The sequence below is a fragment of the Balaenoptera ricei genome, chromosome 20 (assembly GCF_028023285.1).
Source record: "Balaenoptera ricei isolate mBalRic1 chromosome 20, mBalRic1.hap2, whole genome shotgun sequence".
NCBI classification, from domain to species: Eukaryota; Metazoa; Chordata; class Mammalia; order Artiodactyla; family Balaenopteridae; genus Balaenoptera; species Balaenoptera ricei.
In genome coordinates this window covers 19,283,027-19,307,515 of record NC_082658.1, presented here as the reverse complement: position 1 = coordinate 19,307,515, position 24,489 = coordinate 19,283,027, and the positions used below count along the sequence as shown (strand labels likewise).

The 24,489-nt window shown below is 54.7% G+C and overlaps 2 protein-coding genes and 1 non-coding gene across 10 annotated transcripts in view; 2 read left to right on the top strand and 1 right to left on the bottom strand.

Moving 5' to 3' along the window:
- MED24 (mediator complex subunit 24) overlaps window positions 1-15,298 on the top strand; it is a 32,094-nt gene extending 16,796 nt beyond the window's left edge. For 6 of the 8 annotated variants that reach the window (XM_059906810.1, XM_059906813.1, XM_059906812.1 and 3 more), the window contains 23 exons: window positions 1,289-1,327; window positions 1,677-1,750; window positions 2,115-2,347; window positions 3,991-4,102; window positions 4,254-4,404; window positions 4,698-4,811; window positions 5,323-5,370; window positions 5,780-5,862; window positions 6,148-6,234; window positions 6,677-6,788; window positions 7,246-7,388; window positions 8,159-8,196; window positions 8,609-8,721; window positions 9,061-9,239; window positions 9,358-9,457; window positions 9,772-9,947; window positions 11,818-12,082; window positions 12,383-12,564; window positions 12,742-12,832; window positions 13,155-13,254; window positions 14,112-14,192; window positions 14,449-14,597; window positions 14,760-15,298. In XM_059906810.1, the coding sequence (XP_059762793.1) occupies window positions 1,289-1,327; window positions 1,677-1,750; window positions 2,115-2,347; window positions 3,991-4,102; window positions 4,254-4,404; window positions 4,698-4,811; window positions 5,323-5,370; window positions 5,780-5,862; window positions 6,148-6,234; window positions 6,677-6,788; window positions 7,246-7,388; window positions 8,159-8,196; window positions 8,609-8,721; window positions 9,061-9,239; window positions 9,358-9,457; window positions 9,772-9,947; window positions 11,818-12,082; window positions 12,383-12,564; window positions 12,742-12,832; window positions 13,155-13,254; window positions 14,112-14,192; window positions 14,449-14,597; window positions 14,760-14,876 (2,787 nt within the window). In that variant the 3' untranslated portion in view covers window positions 14,877-15,298. Of the gene's footprint in view, window positions 1-1,288; window positions 1,328-1,676; window positions 1,751-2,114; window positions 2,348-3,990; window positions 4,103-4,253; window positions 4,405-4,697; window positions 4,812-5,322; window positions 5,371-5,779; window positions 5,863-6,147; window positions 6,235-6,676; window positions 6,789-7,245; window positions 7,389-8,158; window positions 8,197-8,608; window positions 8,722-9,060; window positions 9,240-9,357; window positions 9,458-9,771; window positions 9,948-11,817; window positions 12,083-12,382; window positions 12,565-12,741; window positions 12,833-13,154; window positions 13,255-14,111; window positions 14,193-14,448; window positions 14,598-14,759 lie in introns of those variants that run through there. The other 2 variants (XM_059906814.1, XR_009499399.1) reach the window with 2 other exon arrangements.
- Window positions 8,457-8,560, top strand: LOC132356279 (small nucleolar RNA SNORD124). The gene has a single exon (XR_009499803.1). It is a non-coding gene; the product is annotated as a small nucleolar RNA SNORD124 (small nucleolar RNA).
- A 1,374-nt stretch (window positions 15,299-16,672) lies between the features above and the next one.
- Window positions 16,673-19,090, bottom strand: CSF3 (colony stimulating factor 3). The gene is made up of 5 exons (XM_059907433.1): window positions 19,066-19,090; window positions 18,798-18,952; window positions 18,269-18,376; window positions 17,976-18,122; window positions 16,673-17,636 (listed from the first exon to the last, which is right to left on the bottom strand). Exons 1-5 carry the CDS (start codon window positions 19,076-19,078, stop codon window positions 17,472-17,474), a joined length of 588 nt encoding a protein of 195 aa, XP_059763416.1. The 5' UTR covers window positions 19,079-19,090; the 3' UTR covers window positions 16,673-17,471.
- Window positions 19,091-24,489: the final 5,399 nt, after the last annotated feature.

Here is a 24,489-nt window from a genome sequence, read left to right as displayed (position 1 = left end):
CAAATAAATTGGAAAAATATTGCTTGCTTCGTCTCCAGTGATCTTAGAGAGTCTCATTGTATACAAGTATATTATTATGGGTAAGAGCAGTCCTACAGTAAAGAAAGCTCTTTACTAAAAGAACCCTTTAAAGAAAGCTCTTTGTATATGTTTATTTCAGGGTTTCTCAAATTCATATCACACAGAAGCTCTGTGCATGTGTAAAAGTTTTTAACATCTTGAGGACCCTTTGGAACAGCATCAGCCAATAGAACTTTCTACAGTGATAAAAATGTTTTATATCTGCGCTGTCCAATACAGCAGCCACTAGCCCCGTGTGGCTGTTGAGCACCTGAAATGTGGTTACTATGACTAAGGAACTGAATTTTTAATGTTATTTAACTTTAATTTAAACAGCCATATGTGGCTAGTGGCTTCCCTATTGGACATTGCAGCTTTGGAAGCTACTTTGAGAAATATTGATCTAAGGGTGTGTTTTACTTATTCATTCTACAAACATTAACAAGTTGATGGTGGTCACTGAGTAAAAGCACCCTTGTCTTTTTTTTTTTAACATCTTTATTGGAGTATAATTGCTTTACAACGTTGTGTTAGTTTCTGCTGTATAACAAAGTGAATCAGCTATATGTATACATATATCTCCATATCTCCTCTCTCTTGCGTCTCCCTCCCACCCTCCCTAAGCACCCTTGTCTTCAAGGAGCTCCTAGTTTGGTGGGGGCAGCAGGTACCCACTGTGTAATGATGGGTCTAAGGGGATTACTTGGAGCACCGAGAAAGGATTTCAGCTTTGGGTGGTGTCCTGGAGGTATCCTAGAGAATGAGTATGTGTATTGAAATTCACTTCCTATTTCAAAGTGGAGTTACTACCTATTCATTGCAGGAACAGTTCGTATGTCTCCATTCTTGTCCAGATAAAATCACCCTTGGTAGGAGTTGCAGGAGTAGAGTAACATGACCTCACTCGTGTCCATTCTTCTGCCCACCAGCAGTCAAACCTTGTACTATACGGTGGACAATGTGTGGCAGGTGAACATGAAACATGGCCCCTTTGAATACCCCCATATCATCTTCTTAGTGGGTTTATGCTGGTGCTATCAGTCTTAGTGAGTTTGATGGAAGCAGGGGGCACAGTGCCTGGTGTTACTGCCTCTGGGCTTGTGGAAGGCCTCTTGAAGGGGTTGAGATTTTAGGAGCAACTTTAAGTGTCTGTGTTTTGTTCCTCTCAACTGTGTTGTTCCTCTCAGACACCAGTTGTCTGAACTTTATCTTTCTTCTTTCCTTCCAGATGGTGTCCTACTCCTCCGTCCTCACAGCAATCAGCAAGGTATGACCATAGCCACTCACAAGCTAGATGGGGGATGAGGGGGACAGAGATGTGGTAGTGACAGATGGGGCCCCCCCTCCTTGACTGCTCTGATCGAGTGACCTCTGTGGCTGGGCGGGCAGCACAGCATGCCTCTGGCTGGCACGGCTGCCTTCCATTAGAGGGAGGGGGATCCTGGGAAGTGGGCACTGGCAATTAGGAGCCAATTTCCAATGTTGAAAGGCTGCCGAGTCTGAAACCTGGGGTTGGAGGAAAGATGAGCAGGACTCCTGAATGTGCCCGCTGCCTCACGTGTGAGACCGGGGGGTGACCGGGACACTCCGTCGCATCGCCACTGTTCTCTCCACAGTTTGATGACTTTTCCCGGGACCTGTGTGTCCAGGCTTTGCTGGATATCATGGACATGTTTTGTGACCGACTGAGGTAATGGCAGGGATGAGGAGCTCACAACCTTCCAGCATTATCTTAGTGTAAAGGAGAAGCTCCCGGCATATAGGCTCAGACCACCTCTGTTGGTTCCCACACTTCTTCCCACCTGCTCGTCTGCACCCACCCATCCACATCTTTTTCTACTTACTCCCTTAGGACTAAAGTGCCTCTTCTCTATTTGGAGTAGCTCATTTGAAATCTTATCCAGTGAAAGCCAACAGGGCAGTCTTCCCCAGGACTTTGCAAGCTTCCCAACTTTCTTCCCTAGTAAGGGAGTGCCAGGCACTCTGGGGAACATGGGTGTGGGTCGGATGTCAGCCTTTGGATCAAAGACAGATTTTGCATCCTTTCCCGGTAGCTGTCACGGCAAAGCGGAGGAGTGCATCGGGCTGTGCCGGGCCCTTCTCAGCGCCCTCCACTGGCTGCTGCGCTGCACCGCAGCCTCTGCAGAGCGGCTCCGGGAGGGGCTGGAGGCCGGCAGCCCAGCGGCTGGTGAGAAGCAGCTTGCCATGTGCCTGCAGCGCCTGGAGAAGACCCTCAGCAGCACCAAGAACCGGGCCCTGCTCCACATCGCCAAACTAGAGGAGGCCTGTATGTCCCCTGGTTCCCTGAGCCCCACCTGTCACTGCTCCCATAGCCGGTTCTTTAACTGAGAGGGGAGAGGCAGGATGCCATCCCACTTTTTTCCAGGAGGATCTGAAATCATCCCACTTCCTTTTTTTTCTCCCCATAAGCATTGCATACATCCCAGGGACTTGGGCAGGGTGGCACCCGAGCCAATCAACCAACAGGTATTTACTGAGCATTATTGTATGCCCAGCACTGTGCCAGGTGCTGGGGGTGGGGGCGGGGGGCTACCGAAGGGGCATGTGGCAGGGTCCCTGCCCTCAACAAGTGTACCTGCTAGTGGGGAGCAAGGCTAGTACATAATATACATGGAAAACACGAGAGGACAAGACAGGCACACCATCCATCGCTGTGTTTGTCTCCATGTTACTCATCTGAAAGCAAATAACTTTTGTGTTTGAGTGCTGCCTAAAACATCCCTTTAAATGCAGTACCTGCCTGCTGCCAGGCCTGTTGAGCCATACGCCTCTCGACTCAAGTGCAGATATTAAATGTTGGAACCCTCCAGAGCCCGGGATCAGACAGATCACCTGGTGGGAGGGAACACGGGTATTTCTGGACATGGGACCTGAAGGCCACGGTCTTGCTGATGAGGCTTGGGACTACCTAAGGATCTCTTGTTCTCCAGTAACGAGAATGCTGGAATGGGTTACACCCAGGTCTTTAGGACCTGGTTGAAGAACTTGTTATAGAATTAGTATATTTATTACTTCTCAAAATATGGTTATTGGCTATGAAAAGTCCAGAAAGATGATCACTATGTAAAAATGGGCTGTGTTGACAGTTTATCTATTTAGAGCGCTTGACAAATGTTTATTGGCTGAAAAATGAATGAATTTTTAACTTAATTTTATTGGATCTCAGGTCTTATCTTTTTGTTTTTTTCCCCTATGCTACATGGAGGTTAATGGGCTAGTTGGTGCCATTATTCATCCTTTGACCCTCTGGAAGTGTAACTAGGATAAGTGACTTATAAGTGCCAAACTATGTGGTATAGACCATGAGTTCAGGCATTTAGGAGTAAGAGGTCAGTGGGTTGGACCAGTTGGGTAAGTTGTTAAAGGAGCTGGGGCTTGAACATAGACTCGCAGGATAGTGAGAGTGTGAGGGGAGAAGGTGAGTAGGAGGGGCTTTTCAGAGGGGAGAACAGCGAGAGCAAAGGCCCAGCCAGGGAGCAGGTGAACACAGAAGGCTGTTTAGGAATCCGGCTTGACTGGGGTGGAGAGCGGTGGCCGCTGGCAAGGCTGGCCCACTCTGGAAAAGATTTGTGGTCACCACCCTGTTCTGGCCACTGGACTGCAAGCCCCCTGGGCCTCTCTCTGTCACTGCCTGTCTTCTGCCGTACCTAGTCTCTGAAGTCAGCTGTGGGCGACCCCTAAGGAATCGGGCTTCTGGGAATCGTTTCTAGCGGCTTCATCATTGGTGCTCACCCCCATTCTGGAAACAGTGCATGCTGCCCTCAGGCCCCTAGCCTCCACGCCATCCTCGGGGGAAGCCTCCCTGCGTGGTTTTTGTGGGCCCAGGGGGGGCCAAGTCAAGGAGTTTGGGGCCAGTCTCTCTCTCTCCTCTGCTCCCCATCATTCTCTGCATTTTCTTTTCTCTGCCAGCCTCCTGGACTGCCATCGAGCATTGTCTCTTGAAGCTTGGGGAGATCCTGGCCAGTCTCAGCCACCCCCAGCTCCGGAGCCAGGCTGAGCAGTGTGGCACGCTCATTAGGAGGTACCTGCTCCCGGGGTGACCCGGTGAAGGGAGAGAGCAAAGGCCCGGGTATGGGTGGGAAGATGTGGCCTCTGGCCCTGACGCCTGTGCTCTCACCTCCTCTCTGACTCTTCCTCACCCCCCGCACGCTGTCCCCTGCGTGTCCCCTCAGCATCCCCAGTATGCTGTCCGTGCACTCTGAGCAGCTGCACAAGACTGGCTTCCCCACCGTCCACGCGGTGGTCCTGCTTGAGGGCACCATGAACCTGACGGGCGAGACGCAGCCCCTGGTGGAACAGCTGATGATGGTGAAACGCATGCAGGTGGGAGGCCAGGGCTGCTTCTCTGTCCCCAGGGCGGGCCAGCTGTGCGGGGGCGGGAGGGAGGATCTTCTGGTCTTTCAAGGGAGAAATAGGGTTTCTCCTAATTCGTGGTGGAACGTGCATGGTTCTGTCAGGTGGAATGGTTCTGCCATGTCACCTGCTGTCCCTGGTTCTTGCACAAGAGTCGGGGAGGTGCCTGTGCTGCCCGCCTGTGACCCACTGACCCCCGGGGGGTCAGGAGACGGGAGGGTGGGGGGGCGCCCTCTTATGCTCTCCCTTGGGTCTTCCCACAGCATATCCCCACCCCGCTCTTTGTCCTGGAGATCTGGAAAGCCTGCTTCGTGGGCCTCATCGAGTCTCCTGAGGGCACGGGGGAGCTCAAGTGGACAGCTTTCACTTTCCTGAAGGTACCGGGGATGTGGGAGCCACGGAGAGCCAGTCTCAGGATGGTTCTCAGGAAGAGCGGAGACACCCTGGACCTTTGCCCCGCATTTCTCCCCGCTGACTTCATGCCCAGCTTGCCAGGTCCCCCAGCACAAGTTGCCCTTGGTGATTTTCCCTGAAGGTCCCAGGGCCGTTCAGCCTGCTTGGCAGGCCTCTGCCGTGTCTTGGCCCACAGGTGCTGGGAGCTTGGTCATCAGCCATGTTGGCACGGGGCAGCTCCGGGAGCCCACTTTCACTTAGAGCATTTCCTTGTTGAGCCACGGAAGTGAGGGGTTCCTGGGCCCTGCAGGCTGAGGGCAGCGGGCGCTTGGGTAGACGTCAGCTTTCTCATTTGGCTCTTTGAGTGCTTTCACTTCCAGGGCAGGAGTGTTCCTGTCTCAACCCAGAGCAGGGGGACGGAAGGGATGCCTTTCGTTCTGGGTGAAAGAGAGAAGAAATTGAGCTTCCTGTTTTTCCCCCTGCCTCACCCTCTAGATTCCACAGGTTTTGGTGAAGTTGAAGAAATACTCCCATGGGGACAAGGTAAGTTAAAGAAATGAGCTGGGGAGTTGGCATGGGAACGGGTGAATCCTTGTGACAGCTCTGGAGAAACAAGGGCAAGGGAAGGGTCACTTGGCCCTACCTGGGCGGTAGTGCGTCCTTGTGCTGGGGAAGGCTGGAAGCGGGGGCATCCCCTGAGCATCTGCGGGCATCCACACACAGAAGGCAGCCAGGCTGCTCCGGAGGCGCGAGTGCCCGAGAGGACCAGGGCCGAGGTGGCAGGGAGCAGCGATGCCCCATGCTGTCCTCGTCCAATCGCTGGAAGCCAGCAGTGGGCACGGCCGGCCTGTAGGCTGCTGTACCCAGCAGGGTGTCTTCGTGAGCCCGCATCACGGGCCATGGGTGGAGCGGAGGACCTGGAAGCCAGATGGCAGTTTCGGTCTCTTCGCAGGACTTTACCGAGGATGTCAATTCTGCTTTTGAGTTCCTGCTGAAGCTCACACCCTTGCTGGACAAAGCTGACCAGCGCTGCAAGTATGCGGTCCCCTGCTCACCTCGCTGTACTGGAAGGAGTTCTGGCTCTTCCCCTGCTCTTTGTGCCAGATCAGCACCAGGGGACCGGCTCCTTGCTCCTCCTCTCGGCAGGGGCAGGAGGCAGTAGCCCTGTGGTTGCCGAGCGCCCAAGCCCCTCTCCCTTCCCTCAGGCCCTCAAAATGTTCTTCACCCTAAAGGAGGGAGGATGTTGGGCAGGGCCTCACGTCTCCCCATTAATAATCCCTGCAGTATGCCTAGGCCCCCCATCATCTTTTTCCCTCACAGCTGTGACTGTACAAATTTCCTACTCCAAGAATGTAGCAAGCAGGGGCTTCTGTCTGAAGCCAGTACGAACAACCTCATGGCCAAGCGGTAAGTATGAGCTCCCGGGCTGGCCCAAGGGCCCCTTGACCACCCGCCTCATGTCCAGACTGGGCTGCTGGGTGCCTTTTCCCTCCTGTCGAGGGTTTGAGTGTGGGTGACGGGAACCACACCTAGGGTTACCAGGGACAGGAGACGCTGATTTCTGCAGACCAGGGTTTTGCACTGTTAGGGCTTTAACTCTCGCCTTCCTTTGTGATCGAAGTAGAAATTGTAAAACTTCCTTCAGTCTTAAATGAACTTTCAAAATAGATGTTAGGACTAGAGACGGTTTGAAGCAATTGCGATACTGGATGCACTTTCATAAGCATCACCGAGCCCAGCAGCGGTGCTTATGTGCTTCGCGCCTTCTCTGTGCCTCTGCTTCTGGGCCTGGACTAAGGAGCGTGTCAGGAATTCATCTCTGTTCCCTTACCTTCTCTTGTGGCCACAGCAAAGCAGACCGGGAGCACGCACCCCAGCTGAAATCAGATGAAAATGCCAACATCCAGCCCAACCCCGGGCTGATCCTCCGCGCGGAGCCCACCGTCACCAACATCCTCAAAGTGAGTGCGCTGTTCCCCTGCCACCAGGGGCATGCCTTCCCTCTTTCCAGTTTCCCTCTTCTTCCAGATAAGTAAATAGGCCACGGACCTCTCTCTCTTCTGGTTACTTTGGAAGTAGAGAAAGGGGGAAGTTGAGGGAAGCGCCCCTGGAAACAAGTGTTTGTTGAGCTTCACTGGTCAGCCAGGCGCTGTGGTGGGTGCGGAAACAACGCTGAATCGCACAGCAGAGACCTCGCCCATCCTGACTCCAGCGCCATCGTCCCAGTTTAGCTGAGAGGAATGGATCGGAGAGCAAAGAATTTAAGGAACGGATTTCCAGATTGGAGTCAGATGTCGATTAAATGGCAGGTCCTGGTATCCCGTTTAATGGAGACATGCAGAGAGAGAAACTGTGGCTAGGCTGTATCTGGGGGGTGTTCAGTGTCCTTCAGGACTTGATGTCCTGTCTTGTCCCCAGACAATGGATGCAGACCACTCCAAGTCCCCGGAGGGGCTGCTAGGGGTCCTGGGCCACATGCTGTCTGGGAAGAGCCTGGACTTGCTGCTGGCTGCTGCTGCGGCCACTGGGAAGCTTAAGTCCTTTGCCCGGAAATTCATCAAGTAAGGAAGCCTGAGCCCCTGACCGGGGTCTGGGAGGCATGTGTGAAGGAGGAGGTGGGGACTTCCCTGGTGGCCCAGTGGCTAGGACTCTGTGCTCCCGATGCAGGGGGCCCGGGTTCGATCCCTTGTCAGGGAACTAGACCCCACATGCCGCAACTAGGAGTTCACATGCTACAACTAAGAGTTCACATGCCGCAACTGAAAGATCCCGCATGCTGCAATGAAGATCCCGTGTGCCGCAACTAAGACCCGGCACAGCCAAATATAAATAAATAAATATTAAAAAGGAAGAAAGCAAAAGACAAAGGAGGAGGTGGCAGAATAAGGGCGAGGCACTGGGGTCTGAGTCTCCCCAGAGATGCCAAGACAGAGCATCCCAGCTGGAGACCTGGGGGAAGGGCCCATTCTCTGGACATGAAGTGCTGTTTTCTCTTCAGCTGAGGATGGAGTGGAGGTGTTTGGCAAGGTGACGAGGTGTTGAACAGCAGATGTGGAGGGATTGTGTTCATACCCACTTATTAATAAGGGACTCTCAAATTCTGCTGACTTTGTGGATTGACCTGGAATTTGATGTATAGAAGGTTGTTCCATTCAGTGAGCCATTCTCTAGGCCTTGGAAATCTTTTGAAAATAGAGTTCTTGTTTCTGTAGCAATGGTGTTCCTTTTAAGTTGAACCCATAATTCAGACTCTAGTGGGCGGAGCCCCTGACCCCAGCCGCTGCCCAGCCCTTGCCCTGGTTGATGTGACCTGTCTCCATTCCTTCTGCAGTTTGAACGAATTCACGACACACCGCAGTGAAGAAAGCAGTAAGTCAGCTCCACACGCCCCCAGACCCAGTGGTGCTGAAGGAGGGGTGTGGAGGGAGAGAACAGGGGAGGGAAGCGAGCGCTTTTGCTCATCCCGGGGAGGCTGTGTTCTCCCCTAGGGATGGCTGACTGAAGCTTTTGGGGAGCCTTGAAAGAGGGTCATGCTGGGAAAAGCATTCTTCCCAAACCACCCTTTGTCTCTCTCCATCCCCTGTTACGATTTGGTCAGGTGTTGGGGGAAAGGAGGGTTCAGGAGTCTCTGGTTCCAAGGAAGGGATGATGTTCCAACTGAGACTCAAGAAAAGGATTCTGAGCCTCAGAGCTTTGAAGGAGCCACTCGGTCCCTGACCTTCCTCGAGGCAGATCCTGAGCCCCTCCCGACCCAGACAAGGCCTTTGGGCCCCTGCCCTAGGCTGGGGGTCAGCCTTTTCATCCTTCACAGCCAAGGCGGCCTCAGTTCGAGCCTTGCTCTTTGACATCTCCTTTCTCATGCTGTGCCACGTGGCCCAGACCTATGGCTCAGAGGTGAGTGACGGGGAGCAGTCAGGATTGGGGCACTTGGGACAAAGGGGAAGGTAACAACCAATAACTCTCTCCACCTCACACCCCTACCCCACCCCCTGTCAGTGTCCCAAGCCAGTTCTCCTGGCTGCAGAAATCAGATGCCCCCGCCCCAAGTCAATAGATGCCCCCTTGTCATGTCCTGAATCCTTCAGTTCCACACCCACCACTAGGTGGCAGCATAGCCCCTGTCTTTCTCCCTCAGATCAATTTGTCCCCAGTTCTTCAGGCTGGGAGCTGGGAAGCCACTGGGCAGGAAACCAGGTGCAGGGTGCTGCACCTCCCAACCCCCTCCTTTCTCAGGTGATCCTGTCCGAGTCAAACACGGGAGGAGAGGTGTTCTTCTTTGAGACCTGGATGCAGACTTGCATGCCCGAGGAGGGAAAAATCCTGAACCCTGACCACCCCTGCTTCCGGCCCGACTCCACCAAAGTGGAGTCCCTGGTGGCTCTGCTCAACAATTCCTCGGAGATAAAGCTGGTGTCAGTGGCCTGGGCGCCCACTCCAAGGGTGGTAGTGCGGGTAGGGCCCAGACCCTCTCCCTCAGCCCATCCCATGCCCCCCAGTGGTGATTTTCCTGCCATTCCCACCCTCTTGTAGGCAGATGAAGTGGCATGAAGCCTGTCTCAACATTTCGGCGGCCATCTTGGAAATCCTCAATGCCTGGGAGAATGGGGTGCTGGCCTTTGAGTCCATCCAGGTAGCCCCACCTTTCCAGCAGCCTTCTCTCTTCCCTGAGACTCAGAGGCAGTCTTCGATAGCTTGTTAGATTTCGTAACAACGAAAAGGCCCTTAATCCAGGAGCCTGTGTGTGGCTCTTGATCTTTCTGTATTCATAGTCTTAGCTGCTCCCTCCCCGACAGGGAACTTGGGGAAAATCAAACTTGTGGTGAAAAGAGGCGTGGAACGTGGCCCTGGATCCCACTGCCGCGCTGAGCTGCCCACGGAGGCCGGGGCAAGTGGTGGCCAGGGAAGGGGAGAGGGTGGCCCCATCACCCTTTTCCCCTCCCCCAGAAAATCACCGATAACATCAAGGGGAAGGTGTGCAGCCTGGCAGTGTGTGCTGTGGCCTGGCTTGTGGCCCACGTGCGGATGCTGGGGCTGGACGAGCGTGAGAAGTCGCTGCAGATGATCCGCCAGCTGGCAGGGCCGCTGTACAGCGAGAACACCCTGCAGTTCTACAACGAGAGGTCAGTGGCCCACCCCCTCCCTTCTGGAACTCTGCAGGTCTGTCCTGAGAAGGCAGCGCCTCCAGAAACCACTCTCTTCCTCTTCTCTTACCTTCCCAAACGTGCCACTCGCCTGTGCACTGTCTTCCTCACTCACTCACGTTCTCAGTCACGTCTTCACTCACTGACTGAGCAACACTTAGTGTGTGTCTCTGTGCCGGGAGTGTTATTATCCAGCACCTGCTGTGTGTGCGCCAGAACTACAGACCCCACGTGGCGATGATTCCTGCCCTCAAAGAGCTCGAGTCCTGGGGAGCTGGCTTGCCAGAACGGAATGGTTATCTTAGCTCTGTCACTCTTAAGGAACTGTGAGCCCATCTGTAGATTTTATAGGCCTTGGGCCTGTCCACCCCCTCCCTGCCCTGCCCCTCCAGGCCCAGCTATCTTCTGTGCCATTTTCCTGCCTGGGCTTTTCAGGGACTTCGAGGACCTCCCTAGTGACTTCAACTGTGTTGAGTTCAGTGGTGTTGGTTCATTTGCCCATCCAATAAGCTTTTTTAAAACAATATGGTAAAAACTACATAACATAAAGTTTACCACCTTAACCATTTTTAAGGGTACAGTTCAGTAGTGTGTTAAGTATATTCACACTGTGGTGAAACATATCCAGAACTTTTTCATCTTGTAAATCTGAACCTGGACCCGTTAAACAACACCCCTTCCTGTCCTTCCCCCAGCCCCTGGCAACCACCGTCCTACTTTCTGTTTCTATGAATATGACTTCTTTAGGTACCCCATGTAAGTGGAATCATATAGTGTTTGTCTTTTTGTGGCGGGCATATCTCACTTTGTGTAATGTCCCCGAGGTTCAACCATGTCATTGCGTGTGTCAGAATTTCCTTCCTTTTTAAGGCTGGACTGTATGTATATACTACATTTTGCTTATCCATCCCTTGGTTGATGGACACGTGGGTTTCTTTCACTTCTTGGCTTTTGTGAATAGTGCTGCTATGAACGTGGGCATGCACCAAGCAATGAGTTATGAGTGACGACCCACAAGGTAGCCATCAGGATGTCTTTTAAGAGAAGTGGAAACACTGAGCTGAAATGAGGTTGGGAGGATCTGTAAAATGACATCTCCTCTTTTTTCCCTCGCCTCCTCTTTATTCCTCCCCTCCCTCATCATCCTCCCCGCAAAAGTAATGGACTGTTTTCTATGACGTAATCCATTCTAAGCACCCTGACTCCTATCTGGGAAATCTGTGGCTCCATCATGCAGGTGGAAATAGTGGCCGTGAAAGTCATGGTGACTTTCCCAGAGCCACCCAGTGTTCCCCGAACGGTTAGCGCTCAGGCCCAGGCCTGCATTCACTGTCGAAGACTCTTCATGAGAAAATTCCTGGATATACACTTACATTTGCCCAGCTACCAACGGCCGGGAAAAGTCTTGTGGGGCAGCCCTTGGGCCCCTGTCCTGGAAGTAACAGTTACTTTGGGAGGAGGCCAAGGCTGGGTGGGGAACCCCCGCAGGCACTCAGCCTAGAGGGAAGTGATTGTATTTATTTATGCCAGAGGATTGTCAGGGCCCAGGCCTGGGGGATGGAGGAAGTTGGAGAGAGAGAGTGAGAGAAAGTATGAATATATTGCTAGAATGACCTGGGGGAGGCAAGTGCCCCCGCCCCCCGTAGGCTGGTGCCGGAGCAGGACTCATGGGGTCAGGTCTCCTAGGGGTTTGCAACTTCCCCTTGTCTCCTCCCTCAGCATAGAATGGGGTTAATTTGGTATTCCGAGTCCTGGGAAGAGTCGGGCCTGCATGTTCCTGCCCCCACCCCAGCTATTGAACCTGCTGCTGCCTGACCCACAGGCCCTCCCGCCTCCCTCCTCCCATCAGGGTGGTGATCATGAGCTCCATCCTGGAGCATATGTGTGCGGACGTGCTGCAGCAGACGGCCACACAGATCAAGTTCCCGTCCACGGGCGTGGACACCATGCCCTACTGGAACCTGCTGCCCCCCAAGCGACCCATCAAGGAGGTGCTGACGGACATATTTGCTAAGGTGCTGGAGAAGGGATGGGTGGACAGTCGCTCCATCCACATCTTTGACACCCTGCTGCACATGGGAGGCGTCTACTGGTTCTGCAACAACCTGATTAAGGTACTGGGGTCGGGGGTGGGGGTGGGGGTGGGCTGGGGGGAGCAGGCGTCCTCAGACTGCCGGAGACAGCTGAGAAGACGCCTGACAGGACCAAGCGTGGTCTGGTCCTCTGGTTTCCCAACCCCCAGCCCAGTCGGCCGGGCTTCTCTGCAAGGCCCACTGAATGCAGAGAAGATTCCTTGGACTCCAGAGGCCGGTCCTCGCCTCGGGAGCTCCTGGGGTCTGAAGGGAGTTGCAGGACGTCATTGGCCACGTTGAGGGCCCTCAGCTCCTCGGTCCTCCTCTGGCTTGTCCATCCAGGAGCTGTTGAAGGAGACGCGCAAGGAGCACACGCTGCGGGCGGTGGAGCTGCTCTACTCCATCTTCTGTCTGGACATGCAGCAAGTGACCCTGGTCCTGCTGGGCCACATCCTGCCTGGCCTGCTCACCGACTCCTCCAAGTGGCACAGCCTCATGGACCCCCCTGGCACCGCTCTCGCCAAGTAGGATTTTGTGGAGAGCCTTAAGTCCCCCCAGCCCGGAGTGGGGCACCCTGCCTGGGCCACCCAGGAAGCCGGGCTGTGGGGAAGCCCTGTCGGGTGGGGCCTGATCAGCATGGGCACAGAAACCGCGTTGGGGCCTCTTTGATTTTACCCCCTTTTCCTGGACCCCTTTGCCAGGCTGGCCGTCTGGTGTGCCCTGAGTTCCTACTCTTCCCACAAGGGGCAGGCGTCCTCCCGCCAAAAGAAGAGACAGCGTGAAGACATCGAGGTAGGATAGGGGCCCCTTCCCCTGTTCATTGCCCTTATGCTTGTTCAGCAGATGTTCACTGAGCCTCTTCTGGTAAGAGGCGCCTTCCCGGGCACAGGCAGCCAGGCATGGTCCCTGCCTCTGGGCCACTGTGTCAGGGGTGACTGTGTGGGAGGGTCTCTCCCTAAGGTAGTGGGAGGGGCGAGGAGAGGGAAGCTGACCCCCTGGAGATGCTGCCTGCGGCCTATGGGGGCTTGACTCCGACCTGAGCTCCAGCCCTCTTCCCAGTCCTGGCAGATTTGGGGATGCAGCTGTGGGTAACAGTGGCTCTCCTGCCCCCCAGGATTACATCAGCCTCTTCCCCTTGGATGACATGCAGCCCTCGAAGCTGATGCGGCTGCTGAGCTCCAATGAGGAAGATGCAAATATCCTCTCGAGTCCCAGTGAGTGTGTGGACAGGGGCCGGGCGGGCTGTTTCCTTTCCCGGGAACTCACTCCTTCTGAGAGCTGCTCTGCATCTCGCTGGCTGGTCAGAGAGGCTGTGGTAGGAGTCTGCCCCATTCTGTCCCCTACAGCTGCTCTGTCTCCTATCCTCGAGCGACCAAAGGTTGCTGTGGATCACTCCCTAAGGGCTGAAGCTCTTCTGCCCAGATCCCATCCCAGCCCGGGGTGCATAGTTGACCCTTCCGCACTCCTCACGGCAGTGAGTTCAGTGCCTTGGGCACAGTCTGTGCCACTGACTCACAGCTCTGGCCTTCCTTCCCCTGAAACAGGCCCCGAGGCCTGGGCTGGTACTTGGGGCTGCTTCCCACTCTTCCTGCCTGGAGAGCACCCTGACTCCACCTGCTTCCTTGGATGTCATCGCCTCTCCCTGCTAAGGCCTCTTCCGTGGCATTTCATTTTTCCTGTTTCCAGAGATTTCTCCTGAGCCTAGAAGTTTCTCTGAGGTCTTTTAGGGACTAGGGGACCAATTGTGCACTTGAACAGAGGAAAGATGCTATGACCTTTGGCTAGTTACTTAGCAAATCTTAGTCTCAGCTTCTTTGTCTATAAAATGGAGACGTGAGGATTGGCGGTTTCAGCCATATGCAGCCCGCAGATTGGCACCCGGCGGTGCTGACCAGATGGTAGTTCTTCTCTCTTACCTGCTTGTGGGGAAGTCTGTATTTGGGGCCCGTGTGACTGGACCCAAGCATCTTCTCCGGCCGGGCCCTCCACCCCCGACAGGTGAGGGCTCCCGTGGGCGGCGGTTTGGAACGCAGGAGGCCGTTTCCTCAGTGCTCCCTCGCTTGCCCCACAGCGGACCGGTCCATGAGCAGCTCCCTGTCGGCCTCCCAGCTCCACACGGTTAACATGAGGGACCCGCTGAACCGAGTCCTGGGTGAGTCCTCCCACCCCTGCTCCTGACCCTCCTCCCCTCGGCCCTCCGTCTCCCCTGATTGCCAGCTCTCCTGTCTCCCCCGGGCCCCCACCTCGTCCCTCTCTGGCTCGCCCCCAGCTTTCCTTTGTACTTTCTCTCTTTGACGTCCGCATTTGGGGGGACACCCTTAGCACTTCTTTCTTCTCCCAGAATCTGACCTCTTCGCAAACCCTTCTCACGGAATCCTTCTCCTTCCCCCGCCACCCTTTCCTCACAGCCAACCTGTTCCTGCTCATTTCCTCCATCCTGGGGTCTCGGACCGCCGGTCCCCACACGCAGTTCGTGCAGTGGTTCATGGAGGACTGCGTGGGCTGCCTGGAGCAGGGCGGCCGAGGCAGCATCCTGCAGTTCATGCCCTTTACCACCGTGAGTGCCGCGCCCCCGGGCCCGCCGGCCCGCCCTCCAGCTCAGAGCGGGTCAGCAAGTCTCAGGAGAGCTTAGGGTCCGGCGGCCGGTAGGGAGGGCTCCTTCCTCCTGGGCATCGCACCCACCATTACCTTGCTGAGCAGCTGTCTGTCTGTCTGGCAGGTATCGGAACTGGTGAAGGTGTCAGCCATGTCCAGCCCCAAGGTGGTTCTGGCCATCACGGACCTCAGCCTGCCCCTGGGCCGCCAGGTGGCTGCCAAAGCCATTGCCGCCCTCTGAGGGGCTTGGAGCGACCGCAGGGGCTGGCAGGGAGGGTCCCAGCCCCGGGCGCCTCAGAAAAGGACGTGTGGAAAGATGAGACATCATTGCTCATATCCACATGATGTAACCGCCCTCGGTCGGTTTCCAGATCTTTCCCTTGCTCCTGACTTCTGACCTCTAAGACAGCTCCCAGTTTCTTTCATAATTTCCTTCCCCACTGCCAGTACCTGATGCGTGTGAGCAGCCTGGTTCCTTGACTCAGGGCGGTCTCACTGCAGCCCTCCCGCCCGACCCCTGTGCGCGCCTCCCGCTTCCAAGGGTGGGTTTACCTCCGGGGAACTTGATAGGTGCAGGGTATATGTGTATATATGTATTATCTCTTTTTACACGAGGTGTGTTCACCTCGGCTGGCTTGTAAATAAAGACCTCGTGGATCCCTCTGTGCCTGTTGGTGCTGTGGGTGCCTGTGTGCAATGGGGGTGGGGAACGCTGTCTCCGCGCCTTGGACCCGCGCAGTCCGTGGTGGAGGGAGCAGGAGGGTGCCCAGAGGAGGGCTGGGCTCAGGCTCCCTTGTTTGTGCACTCAGTAGGGGCGGGGCAGGGCGGCGGGAGCAGCTTCCCTTCCTCATACCTGCCTGCCGCTTCCCCCCACCTCGCCAAGTCAGACTTACTCTGAAAAGGGAGAGGTTTTGGCTAAAGGCCCCGCTGGTGCTGGGGTAGGGTGTCCTGTTCTGATGTTCCCCAGCCCGGCCAAGCCCCACCCAGCGTCTGACTGGCCCGGAGCTGGATCTTTCCTCTCCAGAAGAGGACTGGGGGTATGAGGGGTGAGGGGCTGAGGGATGAGGGGGGATGAAGGCAGGAACTCTGTTTAACCCTTCTTTGCCTGCTCGTCTCCAAGCCCCGTTTCTTCAGGACCAACTAGAGAGGGGGGGACCCTGAGCCGTGCAGCTTGGGGTTCTAGCCCCACTCAGCCCAACCCTGCTTCTAAGGAACCAGATGGGGAAGGGAAGTGGGAAGTGACTCAGGAGCTGAGGATGGGGAAGTCTTGGGAGGGGACCTGGGGACTGGTTGGCCATCTGGACGTCCTTGGTCTGGTGGTGGCAGCCTGGAAGCATACGTGCGTCTTCAGCTGAGAGCACAGAGAGGTTTGTCTTGAACCTGTGCTGTGAAGCGCCCCTCCGGTCTCCCCAGGTGTGAGCTCAGGCCTCTTCAGCCCATGAGGCCCGAGACAGGTAGGAAGGCTGCGGGCTCCCTGCCAGATCAGAGGCAGTGCTTGACGAGGGACAGAAGTGCAGAGCCTGGAATTTGGGGTCCAACCCAAGCTGTCACCTTGACCTCAGCTTCCTAATCTGTAAAAGGCCCTTCATAATTCTATCTTTGTGGGCAGCTGTGAGCATGGATGGGTGAAGGTTTATGGAAGATGGTAAACTGAAGCCCTGTGCACATGTTAAATCCTCCCTCACTTCAGGCCCGTGTCCATCTGTGTCTGGACTGTTGAGCCCCCCCGTCCCCCTCTCCCAACCCTACTCTCTCCTCTCCCGGTACGGGTGACCCATCTACCTTCTGTCCTCCCTGCTAGGCGGTGGCTCCACGAGGGCAGGGACCACGCCTGCCTTGTTCACTGCCGTGTCCTAGCACCCGGCCCAGTGTCTGCACCCAGTGGGTGCACCTCCTCTTCCCCTCCTTCGGGCCTCGCCCTCCATTCAACTCCCCGCCCGTGACCCCTGGCCAGGCACCAGCTGGACTCAAGAAGGAGGAAGGACATTTACTGGAGACAAACACTTTATTACCGTGAAGTTTGGCTACAATGAGAAAGTGGGGGCTGAGGGGGAAGGTGAACAGTCGAGCGTCCCTCTCACACCCCGTCACACGAGCCCCCTCATCTTTTCCCTCCCACGTTCCCAGTCCCACCCAGCAAGGCAGAGACACGACTGCCCAGCCTGAAAAGGAGTCAGAATCCCGACCCTGACCCCGGCGGGGTGGGGCAGGCGCCACTAGCCTGATGGTGTCTGTAGCGCATCCAGAAAAACAAGAGGCGTCGCTGATGCCTGGGCTCCCCACACAAGGAGTCAAAATGTGCCCAAAAAAAATCTTAAAACGATTCCCCAGCAAATTTGCGGGACCCCAGGGTCAAGCGTCCCGGCTCCGGCTGCCTCTGATGGGCTTCGTGCCCGAGGCAAAGGGGACTCAAGGGAAGCAGCCAAGTCAGGCCAGAGCCAGGGGTGCAAGGACCCAGTTGGGGAACACTGCTGTTTAAATATTAAACAGGGCTGTCTCATCTCCCACGTGGGAGACTTCCCGATGATTCCAAGGGCCCCGAGGTAGGCACCCTCAGGGTAGGGGTTCGCTGTGGCTCTCCCCAGAGCCCACCACGGGGCCAGGCAGGGAGCAGTCACAGGAAGTAATACTTGGTATTTACCAACTCCCTCCCAGTCCAGGGGACGGGAAGACGGGAGTTTTTCTCCCTGCTACAGGCAGGAGAATGAAACTTGGAGGTGCAGGGAAGGACCCAGGAGTCTGGGGCTCCTTTCTGTCTTCCCCGTCTTTAAATACTAGGTTTAAATAAGCATAAATATTAAATAGAGATAAATACACTGGAGGGGGAGGGCTTTGCTCAGGGCTCGGCCAGGTAGCGCAGGACACGGTATGCGAGCTCCAGGAAGCTCTGCAGCTTGGAAGCAACCAGGACCCCTCCTGCCCGGCGCTGGAAGGCCGAGGTGAAGGTCGGCATGGGGCCCTGGGTGGGCTGTACGGCAGGGGCCACCCCCAGGTCTTCCATCTGTGGGGGAAGATGAGGTCAGCAATCAGGCCCTGCTGAGTGGGTAGTTAGCACAGGGAGGAAAGGCGAAGGGCTGATGGGCTGCAGACGATCCAGGGTTCATGGTGAAGCCAGGACCGAACCCAGGTCTCTTTAAGGTCCTGTGACCCCGCCTCATGCCCTCAACTAGGGGGGATGGGGGAGGGTCCTGGGATGAGGTGGTAGCTCCCTACATCCAGCCCACCGAGAATGTTCCTGCCCCAGCCCTGGAAAACTCCGGGGTCCCCAGGCTGGCAGCACCACCTTTGAGGACCGGCTCGGTCTGGGCCCCTAACGCTTGCTGCTCCCGAAGAGACTCACCTGCAGCCAGATGTTGGTGGCAAAGTCGGTGACGTCCAGCTGCAGTATGTCCAAGGTGGGGGCCAACTCTGGGGAGATCCCCGCCAAGGCCTGCAGGAGGCCCTGGTAGAGGAAGAGGCCGCCGTGCAGCTGGCTCAGGCAGCCTGTCTGGGAGATGGGCTAGGAGAGTCAGGGGACGCTGCCTGGGCTGCTCCCCTCAGGGCCCCAGCATGGAGCCTGGAGGACGGGGGAGCCTTCCAGGTCATCCTTTCCCGCCCGTCCCCTCATCTCCCTTCTCCCCTCCGGACACTCACCAGCTGCAGGGCCTGGCTGGAGCAGCTACTCAGGGAAGCCTGGGGGATGCCCAGAGAGTGCCCAAGCAGCACCAGCTCCTCAGGGTGGCACAGCTTGTGGGTGGTACACTGGGGATGGGAAGGATGCTGAGTGAGGGGCACTGGCAGAGCCGGGCGGCTCCTTCCCGAGTGCCCCCATCTCTCCACATCCACATCTTCCCCTCCCTCCACGTCCTGCCAGGCTTCTCAGCCCCGTTCCTCCGTCCAAGCCCCCAGCCAGCCCCTCCCAGCACTGTCCCGTAGGGGTTCTTCCCCCAGTTCCCCACCAGCCGCCCAGGGCTCTGCCTCTCCTAATGTTCTCCCATTTCCCCTGAGTCTCTCCTCTCCCATCCCATGTCCCTTCCTGATGCCGTCTTCCCCACGGTTCCCTTTGCTTCCCTCTGCTTCTCTCTCTCCCCTCAGCTCTGCCCTGCGCAACTTCTTTCCTCCCTGCCCCCTGCTGCAGCATCTCTATCCCCTCCCCGCCCCTCCGCAGGCTGCCCTCACTCACCAGCCTCTCCTGCAGCTCGGTGCCATCAGCCTGGATTTTCCTCACTTGCTCTAAGCACTTGAGCAGGAAGCTCTGGGGCAGGGAGCTGGCAGGGCCGAGGGGAGTGGCTTCTTGCACCATCCAGAGTGCACTGTGCCAGAGCAGCAGCTGCAGGGCTGGGAGCAGACAGGGGCTCAGGAGACGTGCAGACCTTTCTGGGAGCCCAGGGACCCTGCCCTCTGCCACTACGGCCCCCGCAGCTCTCCCCTCCTGGGGCCCGGACACTCACCCATCAGCTTCATGGGGCTCTGGGCAGCAGGTTCAGCCGGGGGTCTGGATGGGTCTGTAGGTTCTGGGTTCTGTCAGGGACCAGGTCCAGGGGCCTTTATACACAAGCCCATGGAGGCCTGGGAGGAAATTACCTGGTGCTGCGACTAAGGCTTAGTAATAACTTCCCAAGATTTATGCAAATTTGGTGTCCAGGACAATGCAGGGGGGTTGGGACAAAAAAAGTGTTTGCGAAAGTTTTGTGAAATTGTGGAATCTCTGATTCTTCTTTGACGTCTTGCCCCCATCAAACTCCCTTCCTCCCCTCAGCCCCACCCAGGTCTGAATTGCCCCAGAGTGTTTGAACTGAACCGCTGAACAAAAGCTGAGCCAATGATAAAAGCCAGGGAGGCTGGAGTCTGGTCGAGCCTAGGGAAGAGGCAGGCCTAGGCCTCGGGGCCCTCCCTCCCGCCCTCCCCTGGCACATCTCCTGGATCAGCCCCATTTGCCACTCTCCTTTGGGATTCTCAAGCCACCTGCTCCCTAGGCCACCAATTCTGAAAAGGAAGAAACTAGTTGCCCTATTTCTATCCCCCCAATTCCCAGAGGCTGCCTCTCTGAGTGCCCTCTTGAGGGGCCAGGGGCCTGAGATAGGAACATTGGGGTCTTGCCTCCTGTCCCCACCCCACATGTTGAGCGGCATCATCCTGGTTCCTGTGCCGAACTGGTTAGCTGGGAACTCCCCAATCCCCCCCATGACTCATTCCTTTAAGCCCCCGGAATCCTGGCAGAGACCAGAGGAAACCGGATGTCTGTCCCGAATGAAGCAAGACCCTTTGAGACTCTCGGTTCAGGTTCACCTGACCTTGCCCTTCCTCCTCCTCCCGCCCACACTGCCCCTCCCCCCTAGTGTCGCAGTGCTTTGGAGTTGAGGGTCTGGGACAGGTGGCTTCCCTGGCCAGGTTCACTGCCAGCGGGCATGTGTGTGCTGCCCTGAGTGGAGAAGGGCTAGGGTGAGAAAGAAGAAACCACCCCCGGCTTCAAACCCGAGAACCACGTACTGTTAGCGCTGGAAGGGACTTTGGAGCCCGTTCCAACCCTGTGAACCGGGCCAGTGAGGGAAGAGGCTTGCCCAAGGTCATGGGTAGCAGAGTCAGAGTTATAATCCAGACCTCTGCCTTGGGCCTGAGAGTTTTCCACAGGCCACTGGGCCTGCCTGGGGAAGTCTGACCAACCGCACCCAAGACTGTCACGTTCTGTCCCAACAGAACGTTGTTCTACCCCACGATGGGCCAGAACAGAGTCTCTTCGGATGAGGAGTGGGTGTGTCTGACTGGGCCCGGCCATCTCTGGGGTGGGGGTGCCCCCTGGTGGCCACAGCTGGCAGGGCCTTCACCTGTTAATCAATTCACGTCCTGCCTCTGGTCCCTGGTCCTGAGGGGCAGCCCTGGCCTCCAACTCCACCTTAGGCCAGGCAACTGGCCACCATGCCCCTATTAAGCCCAGTTCTGTGCCCACCTCCGTGGGAGGAGAGGGGTGGGTTTAACAGAACTGTGGGGGGATGGCAGAGGTTCTCACAAACACGCCTCCTCTCCTTCCCCCTAAGAACCTCCAGAGGACCCAGCCTGCCCCAGATGTTGTGCAGAGCATGCCCTGTACATTGGCAAATGCATTGCTTTCAATAAGCCTATGAGGAAGGTACCAGAACCATTTCCCCTTTTACAGAAGATGAATCTGACCTTGAAGAGTTTGACTTGCCCAAAAATAGCAGAGCCAAGGTCTGCCCTGTGCCAGAGTCTTAAACTCTTAACCATTGAATCTCTTTCATTCATTCATTAAGTATTTATTTATTTAAAATTTATTTATTTATTTGGCTGCGTCAGGTCTTAGTTGTGGCACGCAGGATCTTCCTGGTGGCACACAGGCTATTTCGGTGCAGTGTGCAGGCTCGAGAGGGCGAGGGCTTAGTTGCCCCACAGCATGTAGGATCTTAGTTCCCTGACCAGGGATCAAACCCCCATCCCCTGCATTGGAAGGCGGATTCTTAACCACTGGACCACCAGGGAAGTGCCCACCATTGAATCTCTTTACCAATGTTTGGTCTTCCTCACCCATAACCAGGCCAGCTCTAGACCCAAACTTTAATTTTCACTTACAGTCCAAGTGTGTCAGAGGTTTGGCTCAGAAAATGCTGCTTCTAACAAGGGTGGCCAGAATGGTGAAAGGACTTGAGATCATGATTTGAAGAAAACAGGCCATTTTGTCTGGTCAAGAGGAGAGGGTTGTTGCGTGGTCTCAAGGGCTAGAAGTGGGACAGGGAGTGGAAGCCCAGCTACCCAGCTTTCAGCTCAAGGAAAGAGCTTTCTAACCGCCAGAGGTGCTGGAGGATGGGGTGGGCTACTTCCAGAGGAAGTGAACTGCCTGACCAGGGAGGTGTTCTGGCCTCCATTCCATAGAGAGAAAATCCGAATGTTGGCTGGCAGTTACCGGACACCTCTTATATGCCAGGCACCTTCCATTACACTTGTGTCTTTCATCCTATCAACCAAGTGTGGATTATTCCCATTATAGACAAGGGACAGCCTCAGAGAACCAAAAGGCCCAAGATCACAGAACAAGTCGGGGGCAGAGCAAGGCAGGATTTGTGATCAGCCTTCCCAAGCCCCCATCATTCCTATTACACTATCTTCCTGTTCAGAGAGCTGTATGTACTTCTTGGATGATGGCTCAATCCAGACTTCATCCCCATCCATGAGAGAATAAAGACCAGGCAGAGAGAAAGGCCAGTTACCAGTCCTGACACATGCGGGCTGAGCCAGGCTGAAATGATCTGGCAAAGGCCCTGGCTCCAGGGACCACCCTAGCTGTTATTCATCCTTCCAGCTTCCTAAAGGCTTTCCCACTTATTTCTCAATGGCCGGAGGGGGTGAGTGGCTTCCACTCACACTTCCTGTTTTCATCTGGAACTGGGCTTGGAGTGTCCTTTTAAAGGCTCCGGCGTAATGCCTTTGTTGCAGGCTTGGCCTGTGGGCCAAGATATGTAAACCCTGAGTTAAGAATCGGTTTTACATGTTTTAAGTGGTTGGAAAAAAATCAGAAGATTTTTTTTCTTTGGCTGCATTGTGCAGCATGCGAGATCTCAGTTCCCTGACCAGGGACCTCACCCCCTGCAGTGGAAGCACGGAGTCTTAACCACTGGACCGCCAGGGAAGTCCCAAAAGAATATTTTATCACAGGTAAAAATCATGAAAAGCCAGTGTTCATAAATAATTTATTTACATATTGTTTATGTAAGGCCCCTTTCAAGAAGGGCAGAAGTGAGTAGTTGTGACAAGAGCATATGGCTCGCAAGCCTAAAAAACGTACCATCTGGCCCTTTAAGAAAAGTTCACAAACTAGTACACAGGACATATGTACAAGGGGACATACAGAAATGTCCTTTGCAATGTTGTTTGTAACAGTAAACCAATGGCCACCAATAAATTAATAAACAAATAAATTGTGGCCCATTCATACCACAGGTGCCTCTCCACCCTTCCACAATAGAAAATCCATGAGGAAAGCAGTTTGTTTTATTCAGTTGTATTCTTAGTCCCTAGAACAGTGCTGGGCACGGGTTTAAACATGATTAGATCTCAAAACCCATACTGAGTGAAAGGAACTTACTTTCATGTGACACATCATTTACAAAGATTTAAAAACTCAGGACAATACTATATTTTGTAGTAAAAGTATAAAAACATAAACTGGAAGGATACCCACTGAATTCATCAGAGCGGCTGCCTTTAGAGAAGGAGGGAGGAGGCCTGGGAAAGGAAGATGGGCTTTTAACTTATCTGTCACGTTTTATCTTGCATGAAAAAACTTGACACGATAACAAAAGGTTGATATTTATTAAAACTGGGTGGAAAGTACATGGGCATTTCTTATGTTATTCTTTGTACTTCTCTGTAGTTTTCTAATTAAAAAACAAAACTGGAAGGTAGAGAACGCAGTGAACTCTCCAAGCATAAAAATAACACTGAACTTCTCCAGGAAAAGAAAGCTAAGCCAGTGGCGATGAATTACAAGAAACTTCCAGACCGTGAGCAGACAGAAGAATGGTCTATAGACTCAAGGTGGGTGAGAACCAGGAAATCATGACAAATGACCCCAACTCTGTGTAACAGGATGATAGACTCTCCAATCCATTACCAACCAGGAAAGGGTATGGGGCACTTTGGGCTGGGTGCTGACTTTAAGATTTGTCATTGGGAATGATAATAATTACAACTAATTATCACACACTCAAAAAGAAGGTCATTTTAGAGGTCAGGTAAAGTGGTCATGGGTCAGAAGGACAGCCATGTAGGGACAAAAACCAACCAACAAACTAACCAACTAAATAACAGAGCCACAGACTTGAGGCTGGGAGAAGGCTGCACAGCCTATAGAACGCGACCTGAACTTGGTAGCACGTAGGCCAGTGTTCACGTCCCACCTAAGCCTGTCCTCACACCCTGGAAGGGCACGGACGGGTGCTCACCGTTAGTCCTCATCCTTCCTGGAAGGGAATTAAAGATCTCCTATTAGATTTTTGAATTGGCCTGTAAAATGGGGAAAAGATTGAATCCTTTAAAAAAAAAAATAATGGAAAGTTTGGATGCTGGAATAATAACATCTTCCACAAAGATCAAGGGGGGAGTTTGGGAAAAAAAGTGCCGTTTCACAAAGCAACTTTAAAAAGTTTCACTAGGTACTTCCCTGGTGGTGCAATGGTTTAGAATCCACATGGGTTCGAGCCCTGGTCCGGGAAGATCCCACATGCCGCGGAGCAACTAAGCCCGTGCGCCACAACTACTGAGCCTGCGCTCTAGAGCCCACGAGCCACAACTACTGAGCCCCTGTGCCACAGCTACTGAAGCCCGCGCACCTAGAGCCCGTGCTCCGCAACAAGAGAAGCCACCGCAATGAGAAGCCCGTGCACCACAATGAAGAGTAGCCGCCGCTCACCGCTACTAGAGAAAGCCTGTGCCGCAACAAAGACCCAATGCAGCCAAAAAAAAAAAGTTTCACTACCTGGGGAGGTGGCAGAAACTTAAAGGAAGTGGGCAATACCAAATCACTGTGACCGAGACTGGGGTGGGATCAGGAACCAAAGCAAGGCCTGTCTAAAACATGCCTTTGATGGAAGTTAGGGCTATCAGGGTATGAAAACCTGCAGCTGGTGATGAACACATGGTGTACCTTTCCTAACAAACAAGACATTATCCAGCTCGGTGTGCCAGGTACTGAGCAAGGCCCTGGGGGGACAGAAGTGCCTCATGCTCTTTAAGAAGTTACAATCTAGTTGGGAGGATAAGGCTTTCACAGTGACAACCTCCTAAGAGAATCTGATTATCAAGTGAGTGGTTCAGAAGCCAGGGAGTTGAGTCACTGTGAGGCAGGATGTCTGGAAGATGTGTAG